At 39.1% G+C, this 10,121-nt stretch overlaps 1 protein-coding gene across 2 annotated transcripts in view; it reads left to right on the plus strand.

Annotated features, from left to right (window-relative positions):
• Positions 1-8,597, plus strand: part of Nhe1 (Na[+]/H[+] hydrogen exchanger 1) — a 236,014-nt gene extending 227,417 nt beyond the window's left edge. For both annotated transcript variants that reach the window (XM_068353486.1, XM_068353487.1), the window contains exon 16: positions 8,035-8,597. In XM_068353486.1, coding sequence (XP_068209587.1) covers positions 8,035-8,136 — 102 coding nt within the window. In that variant the 3' untranslated portion in view covers positions 8,137-8,597. The remainder of the gene's footprint in view (positions 1-8,034) is intronic.
• Positions 8,598-10,121: the final 1,524 nt, after the last annotated feature.

Here is a 10,121-nt window from a genome sequence, read left to right on the forward strand (position 1 = left end):
TTGTATAACTAGCAAAAATACTGTACAAATTACTTTAAAAATTTGTGAGTTGTTCCTACATGGATACAAACCATTGTTCTTTATAAAGGGAGACTCACTGCTCTAGAACCAAACTGGTATGTTTTTTTCGCCCCTGAAATAGCCAATCTACTCTGTTCTATATGGGAACAATTGAGAAAAAAGTGGGGAATGCTGCAAAAAGTAACCTTCTTCCGCTGCCGTACTGCCTTGTAAACCTCACACCAAAGTGTGCCATGGTGACAGAACCACATCTGAGGAAACTTGCTAGGTAATGGGGTGCCCCAGGCAGCCTCAGAGATGGTCTGGGCCTTTGAGAGATACCTAAATTTTTTTTTCCCAGAAACCAAAGACCCCTACGATGATGGATCCCCAGAATCCTTCCTCCGATTGTTGCACCCTCGAAAGTGTGCACGGGCATCAGACAGAAGTACTTATCCGGGATCATCTGCCTCCTTCGGCACTGGATCAAGGTCTGGTACCTTAGGGACAGACAAGATTTGAGTGCCCTCTTACCCAGCCTATCATTCCCAGGTCAGGCTGACCACATAATCAGGAACTGAGGGCAGCCTGGGAATGCCACTGATAGTTGGGAAAAGATCCGGGAAAGTGACACGGCCAACATGGAGGGAGTTCTCATTCTATTCCTCTGCTAGATGGAACAGAAGGATGTGCCTCACGGGGAGAAGATTTCTTTGTCCATAACTCTTGGTCTCATAGTGTGCACCCACGCTGAAGGAAGACCGCGAAGGGTGTGATCTCCCCTTTCTCTAATGAAGTATTACGAGTTGAGGGAGGAGCAGGAGTCCAAATTCCTGGTAGAAGGAGAGATGGAGAATGCAGAAGCTCCACCGGGACTGAGGGAACATGTCCTTTGGCCACCGGGCCCCAGGGAGGGGGAACCATCTGCAGACATCACAGGAACACTGACGACACTGATACGCCCTTCACCACCAACGTCCCATAACCAAAGAGACACTGGGACTGGGGAGCCTACCTGAAAGACTTATGGAGGCCAAAACCCTCTTAGGTCACACTCATCATCAGCGATAGTGCGAATGGAGAAGAGCCTCCAACCTCTGATGGGGTGCGGTAAACAGGAGGAACCCCACACGCTACCAGAACCTAAAACTGCTGACGTAGGTCCAAGGGCTCTTTATTCCCGCCACACACTCCCTGGGAAATGAGCCAGGGGCAGCAAAAGCAAGAAGGAAGAAGGAAAGCTCTCTTCCTCCCCCTCAAATCATACGTCTGCCACCGTAAGGATTACAGTATCAATTGAGGACAATCATGCACCCTATCAAGAGCACAGAGAGAGAGTGGATTTACAGCCGGCTTAATAAAAAATACTGGGTTTAAAGTCTATTCTCCCACAAAGAGTGTCTTGCTTCACAAAAACAATCAACAACCATTCAGTAATCGTCTTCCTGAAAGAAAAGGAAAAGTTTGCTAGAAGGCGCATCAGTAAAGGCATACTCGATGCGGTCAGAAACATAAGTGACAAAACTTTGACAGGTAAGGGTGCAGGGCTCCTCAACCTCGCTCCCACCTCTCGTTAACTATCTCATTAATGCTAGACATTCTACCATAAGTGCCCTTACGCTAAGTGCGTTGGTGTACTTAAAACAAATCTTCCTACATTTTCCATTCTGACAAAAAATCTTCATTAAATCTACACCTCACATTGAAGTAAAGGAATCACGAAGACTAAAGTTAACTAACATTTTTTTTTTTTACCAAAAATAAAGAATTATTTTAACATTTAGTGGTACACAAAAGGTTAAGGATTAATAAGAAATATGAACTCCACTAATAAATTCTAATGCTAAATGGAACATGTTCGTTTAAGTTAACTTGAAAAAATACTTTGTTCATTTATATCCTTCCTGTTTTCTTTCCTGAAAAAAAAACATATCAAGAGTGAGAGAAAAACCTCAACTCGTATTGTTTCCAATGAGTTTATACAGCTCATGAATTGGAGATCATGCAAAACTTCCATGTGATAACAGCTTCTGCAAGTGTTACATTTTGTTTTGTCAATGTGGCTTGTCCTTTATGCCAGGAATAGAATTTATAACAAGGAATCAGATCCCAGGCAATTCTCTTCAAGCTTTCTTTTCACTTTATTGGGAAAATAGTTTCCTTTAATGCCAGTGAGAACCAAGAAAATATACCTGTGCAGGAAAACACTTCATCTTAGGTTGGGTTGGCTTACCCTTTGGTAATTGGACTGCAGAAGTTGCTTTTTCCTGCTAATTAAAAAAAAAAATGAGTCCGGAAATATGGAACTCCATATTGGATGACATTAGGATTTAATGAGGTTGTTGAAGCTACCAGTCAGTGAACTTATTTTATCATTGAGGTGTTGCTCATGAATTTGAGTCAACATGCTTTCCAATTTTATCCATAAATAGAAATAACCCCATTTGGCTCATAGTAGGCAATGGAAATTAAAGTTCACTTGCAAATACAATACACCTTTAAAAACTCTACTTGTGACTATTTCCCAGGTGGTTTAGCCCCATTGGTAGAGAGCTGTCCATCATATTGTAGGTTCTTTATACAGTACTATGGTAGTTTTAGTGGTCTTCAATTGACCACAAGAGGCTGAAGGCCAGTTGCACCAACTTTCACTTCAGTGGAGATTTAATGAAAGTAAAGGTTGTTAAAAGGAGAGGAGGCAAGGAAAAGGTGGGCTGAATATTTTGAATGTTTACTGAATGTTGAGGATAATAGGGAGGCAGATATAATTGCTGTTGCAGATGTTGAGGTGCTGGTGATGGGAGATGAGAATGAGAGAGAGATTACAAGAGAAGAAGTGAGGAGAGCACTAGATGAAACGAGAGTAGGAAAAGCATCTGATATGGATGGTGTGAGAACTGAGATGTTGAAGGAAGCGGGTGTGACTGTACTTGAATGGTTGGTGAGGTTGTTTAATATGTGTTTTATGTTGTCAATGGTACCAATAGATTGGGTTTGTGCGTGTATTCTACCACTATATAAGGGTAAGGGAGATGTGCATGAGTGTTGTAATTCAAGGGGTATTAGTTTGTTGAGTGTAGTTGGAAAAGTGTATGGTAGAGTACTGATTAATAGGATTAAGGATAAAACAGAGAATGCAATCTTAGAAGTACAGGGTGGTTTTAGAAGAGGTAGGGGTTGTATGAATCAGGTTTTTACAGTTAGGCAGACATGCGAGAAATATTTAGTAAAAGGTAAGGAGGTGTATGTTGCGTTTATGGATCTGGAGAAAGCGTATGATAGAGTTTATAGGGAAGTAATGTGGAGTGTGATGAGGTTATATGGAGTTGGTGGAAGGTTGTTGCAAGCAGTGAAAAGTTTCTACAAAGGTAGTAAAGCATGTGTTAGGATAGGAAATGAAGTGAGCGATTGGTTTCCGGTGAGAATGGGGCTGAGACAGGGATGTGTGATGTCGCCGTGGTTGTTAAACTTGTATGTTGATGGAATGGTGAGAGAGGTGAATGCTAGAGTGCTTGGACGAGGATTGAAACTGGTAGACGAGAATGACCATGAATGGGAGGTAAATCAGTTGTTGTTTGCGGATAATACTGTACTGGTTGCAGACACGGAAGAAAAGCTTGGCCGATTAGTGACAGAATTTGGAAGGGTGTGTGAGAGAAGGAAGTTGAGAGTTAATGTGGGTAAGAGTAAGGTTATGAGATGTACGAGAAGGGAAGGTGGTGCGAGGTTGAATGTCATGTTGATTGGAGAGTTACTTGAGGAGGTGGATCAGTTTAAGTACTTGGGGTCTGCTGTTGCAGCAAATGGTGGAGTGGAAGCAGATGTACATCAGAGAGTGAATGAAGGATTCAAAGTGTTGGGGCCAGTTATGGGATTAGTAAAAAATAGAGGGTTGGGCATGAATGTAAAGAGAGTTCTGTATGAGAAAGTGATTGTACCAACTGTGATATATGGATCGGAGTTGTAGGGAATGAAAGTGACGGAGAGACAGAAATTGAATGTGTTTGAGATGAAGTGTCTAAGGAGTTTGGCTGGTGTATCTCGAGTAGATAGGGTTAGGAATGAAGTAGTGAGGGTGAGAACAGGTGTAAGAAATGAGTTAGCAGCTAGAGTGGATATGAATGTGTTGAGGTGGTTTGGCCATGTTGAGAGAATGGAAAATGGCTGTCTGCTAAAGAAGGTGATGAATGTAAGAGTTGATGGGAGAAGTACAAGAGGAAGGCCAAGGTTTGGATGGATGGATGGAGTGAAGAAAGCTCTGAGTGATAGGAGGATAGATGTGAGAGAGTCAAGAGAGCGTGGTAGAAATAGGAATGAATGGCAAGCGATTGTGACGCAGTTCCAGTAGGCCCTGCTGCTTCCTCCGGTGCCTTGGATGACTGCAGAGGTAGCAGCAGTAGGGGATTCAGCGTTATGAAGCTTCTTCTGTGGTGGATAACGGGGGAAGGTGGGCTGTGGCACCCTAGCAGTACCAGCCGAACTCGGTTGAGTCCCTTGTCAGTGGCGGGAGGAACGTAGAGAGGAGAGGTCCCATTTTTTGTTTCATTTGTTTGATGTTGGCTACCCCCCAAAATTGGGGGAAGTGCCTTGGTATATGTATGTATGTAAAGTTAGTTTGAATAATTTGTAGGCCTAGTATGTCCCATAAAAGCAAACCTCATATTTTACTGGACATGCCACCTTTCCAACACCTTCATTTATCACTTTGGAATGATTAATACTGTACTGTCATGAAATAGAGAATCTTTTCTTGGTACTAGGGAAAAGTCACCTGGGACTATTGATGATACTGGTACGTAATGATATAAGGGCCTTTCCCTAGTACTGAGGACAACTTATCCAAGTGAATGATTCACAAATGCTTTTCAACTAAAGTATTTGTATTTGTGCAAAATAATGCTTTGCATTATGTAAATTAATTAAAATTTAATACTTACAAAATATTCTTAAGTACCGTAATATACACAAATATACAAAATAATTTTGAAAATATTTTGAATTAATTTTGAAAAAAATTTAACGATATGGTTATGTAAGTAACCTGGAGCCTACATCCCAGTTTAAAAGTAATCCCTATAATAAATTATCTTTAGTACAGAAATTCTGAATGGTAATAATCATGCAACTTACCAAAAGGCCCAACAGCAATAGTTATATTATTCATGGTACTTTTCATAACTTATGAGGAATTGCAAAATTTATTTTTGTGTTTAAGTGAAGAGTAACAGACTTGAATCATTAATGGAATACTGTACAAGTAATTTCCATAGGACATCCCCTGGATACAAGAAAAAAAATAAAAACCCTTCGGTATAAGAAACAAAATAAAGACCTTTGGTACAAGAGGAAAAATAACAACCCTCTTTGGTAAAAGATACAAAGACCCTTTGGTATAAAAGATGAAATAAAGACCTTTGGTAAAAGAGACAAAATAAAAACACTCTTTGGTGCAAGAAACAAAATAAAAACCCTTTGGTATAAGAAACAAAATAAAGACCCTTTGGTATAAGACAAACTAAAAACACCCTTTGCTACTAGAAACAAAATAAAACCCTTTGGTACATACATACATATTCCAAGGCACTTCCCCCAATTTTGTGGGGTAGCCGACATTAAACAAATGAAACAAAAAAGGGGACCTCTCCTCTCTACGTTCCTCTCAGCCTGACAAGGGACTCAAGCGAGTTCGGCTGGTACTGCTAGGGTGCCACAGCCCACCCTACCCCGTTATCCACCACAGATGAAGCTTCATAACGCTGAATCCCCTACTGCTGCTACCTCCGCGGTCATCCAAGGCACTGGAGGAAGCAGCAGGGCCTACCAGAACTGCGTCACAATCGCTCACCATTCATTCCTATTTCTAGCACGCTCTCTTACCTCTCTCACATCAATCCTCCTATCATCCAGAGCTTCCTTCACTCCATCCATCCACCCTAACCTTGGCCTTCCTCTTGTACTTCTCCCATCAACTCTTGCATTTATCACCTTCTTTAGCAGACAGCCATTTTCCATTCTCTCAACATGGCCAAACCATCTCAACACATTCATATCCACTCTAGCTGCTAACTCATTTCTTACACCTGTTCTCACCCTCACTACTTCGTTCCTAACCCTGTCTACTCGAGATACACCAGCCATACTCCTTAGACACTTCATCTCAAGCACATTCAATTTCTGTCTCTCCGTCACTTTCATTCCCCACAACTCCGACCCATACATCACAGTTGGTACAATCACTTTCTCATACAGAACTCTCTTTACATTCATGCCCAACCCTCTATTTTTTACTAATCCCTTAACTGCCCCTAACACTTTGCATCCTTCATTCACTCTCTGACGTACATTTGCTTCCACTCCACCATTTGCTGCAACAACCCCAAAAACTTAAACTGATCCACCTCCTCAAGTAACTCTCCATTCAACATGACATTCAACCTCGCACCACTTTCCCTTCTCGTACATCTCATAACCTTACTCTTACCCACATTAACTCTCAACTTCCTTCTCTCACACACCCTTCCAAATTCTGTCACTAATCGACCAAGCTTCTCTTCTGCGTCTGCAACCAGTACAGTATCATCCACAAACAACAACTGATTTACCTCCCATTCATGGTCATTCTCATCTACCAGTTTCAATCCTCGTCCAAGCACTCGAGCATTCACCTCTCTCACCACTCCATCAACATACAAGTTAAACAACCATGGCAACATCACACATCCCTGTCTCAGCTCCACGCTCACTGGAAACCAATCGCTTTCTTCATTTCCTGTCCTAACACATGCTTTACTACCTTTGTAGAAACTTTTCACTGCTTGCAACAATCTTCCACCTACTCCATATAACCTCATCACATTCCAGATTGCTTTCCTATCAACTCTACCATACGCTTTCTCCAGATCCATAAACGCAACATACTACACCTCCTTACCTTTGGCTAAATATTTCTCGCATATCTGCCTAACTGTAAAAATCGTATTCATACAACCCTTACCTCTTCTAAAACCACCCTGTACTTCTAAGATTGCATTCTCTGTTTTCTTCTCAATCCTATTAATCAGTACTCTACCATACACTTTTCCAACTACACTCAACAAACTAATACCCCTTGAATTACAACACTCATGCACATTTTCCTTACCATTATATAGTGGTACAATACACGCACAAACCCAATCTACTGGTACCATTGACAACACAAAACACATATTAAACAATCTCACCAACCATTCAAATACAGTCACACCCCCTTCCTTCAACATCTCAGCTCTCACACCATCCATACCAGATGCTTTTCCTACTCTCGTTTCATCTAGTGCTCTCCTCGCTTCCTCTCTTGTAATCTCTCTCTCATTCTCCTCTCCTATCACTGGCACCTCAACACCTGCAACATCAATTATATCTGCCTCCCTATTATCCTCAACATTCAGTAAACTTTCAAAAACCATTTGGTACTAGAAACAAAATAATAACCCTTTCTATAAGAAACAAAATAATAACCCTTTGGTACAAGAAACAAAATAAAAACACGTTGGTACAAGATAAAAGCTAAAAACCCTTTGGTACAAGAAATAAACTAAAAACCTTTTGGTATAAGAAATAAAATAAAGACTTTGTTATGAGACAAACTAAAAACACTTTTTGGTACAAGAAACAAAATAACCCTTTGGTACAAGAAACAAACTAAAAACCTTTTGGTTTGAAATAAAATACAGTGAAGATTCTTTGGTATAAGACAAACAAAAAAACTTTTTGGTACAAGAAACAAAATAATAACACTTTAATATAAGAGAAAGTAAAGAGCCTTTGGTATGGGACAAACTTAAAAAAGTTTTTGTTACAAGAAACAAAATAAAAACCTTTTGGTATGAGAAACAAAATAATAACCCTTTGGTATAAGAAACAAAATAAAGACCCTTTTGGTATAAGACAAACTTAAAACACTTTGGTACAAGAAACAAAATAAAAACCAAATAAAAAACCCCTTGGTACAAAAACAAAATAAAAACCCCAAGTTTACCCACCTCTCGACAGGTACGATCACATGCCCATGACTTGAAGAAGCAGTGTTATCAGAGTATCAACGTACAGCCTTCGGATTCAGAGGAGGAGGAAGATCTCTTCACTGCACACTGAAATTTCATCGAATCGATGTTTATAAACTATAATTCTTTTACTGGAATGTAATTTTTTTTCTATATGTGATTGTTTTTATCAGATTATATTCAAGATATCTAATATGTAGTTTTATAAAGGTTTTGATAAATGTACTATATTGTTATATATACAGTATCTCTAGTCAATACAGTATTTACGGTTCTAATGCTCACATGGTGATATTAGTGCTTAAAAATTGATTGAAGGTTGAATGTTATTAGTGTTTAAGGTTTACCTGTACAGTAACATCAATAGATGATTTACTGATTTAAACTACAAAAACTTTTTGTATTTACACATATACTTTTGAATTTTTCTTCATTTGTACTTCTGATGCTTCAGATTTATCAGTGATAATAACAAAGGCAGCAGTTGTGAAGGCCTGTGATTCTATCAAAATCATATTTGAATAAATTTTTGACAAACATTTTGATATTCAATATTGCATTTTATTTAATGTTATGGTTCCCCAATTTTTTATCTGCGCTGTAAGACCTTGGATGGGAAATGAGCACAGTTTTTTTTTTAATCATTAAAAATAACAAGTGATCGTACAGTATCTTTGTCATAAATGATAAAATAAATAGACTCCATTATTTGTCTAATTTTGCTAAACAAAGACTAAATAAACCCAATGATGATGAGGATTTATATTAATTCTAGCAAAGCTACAACTTTAGTTGGAAAAGCAGGATGTTATAAACTCAAGGGCTCCAACAGGGAAAATAGTTCAGTGAGGAAAGGAAATAAAGAAACGGAAAGAATAGGGTGTCTTTGTGTGCTGTCAAGTAAGAGAATTCTAATCCAAGACAGTGGAAGACAAAGGTACCGAGTCTATGGCACTACCCAAGACTAGAGAACAATGGTTTGATTTTAGAGTGTCCTTCTAGAAGAGCTGTTTATATCTAAAGTGGCTCTTCTACCATTACCAAGTAGAAAGTAGGCACTGAATAATTACAGTGCAGTTAGTTAACCCCTTGAGTGAAGACTAAATATTTCAGTCATCTTAGCATTGTAAGGTGCATGAGAAAAGAGTAGAATGGGTAAAGAATAAGCCAGACTATTTAGTGTACGTGTAGGCAAAGTAAAAAACACCTGTAACAAGAGAGGGATCCAAAGTAGTACTATTGGAAAATAAATAGAAAAGCCTGAGAATTACATGAATACTGTACATGCAAAAAATGGAGGAAACAAAAGCACTTTGTCAATGGTTTAAGATACTGTGCAGTGAATCAATAGAGATCAAACTTAATTCATTCCAGAAGGTCCTTCAAACATATTTTTTTTTTTAACACTAAATATATTCGCTTAAGAATGGTTTCTTCGTTCTAGACTCCAGTAATCACTTATTTCAAAGAATTTTTGCATGAAGTTCTCAGTACTTTCTGCATCAGATCATACAAAAAATATCTTAGAAAATAGACTGAAATTGACTTTAGCTGTTCTAAAGAGAGTTGATGGCTTGAGAAGGTGGTGAGGAGGAGGAGGAGCCCCCTTATATATAAATGTTGGTATTTGGCCTACTCAAGTTCTTTCTCTATTCCCTCTTACTATTTAGTCTTTTTTTTTATTTTTTGCTGCTGACTGTGAGTCCCTGTAGCTCTGTCCCCCTAAATACCAGTCCAAAGAGGCTTATTTCTGCCCATGTTTTAGGATGTGTTGAGAATGGCCACTTCCATTATCATTAAAAACCATAATCACAGGTTAACTATAACCTTATCAGGGTGATGTTATCCTATAAAATTCTGCAACTCAAGCCATTTTGCACATATTTCTTTGATGATTGAACTTGAAGCTTCATCACTTCCTCCTCTGATGAAGACATTTCCATAGGTACCATCTGTTGCAGGTCCCTGTGAAGTTCTTGGAGTTTCTCATTGGTGAGCTTTGTCCTGGGATTCTCCACCAACTCCTTAATATCATATAGTATCATCATTAACGTCATAGCCCATGGACTTGCTTAG

The sequence above is a fragment of the Palaemon carinicauda genome, chromosome 30 (genome assembly GCF_036898095.1).
Source record: "Palaemon carinicauda isolate YSFRI2023 chromosome 30, ASM3689809v2, whole genome shotgun sequence".
In the NCBI taxonomy this organism is placed as follows: domain Eukaryota; kingdom Metazoa; phylum Arthropoda; class Malacostraca; order Decapoda; family Palaemonidae; genus Palaemon; species Palaemon carinicauda.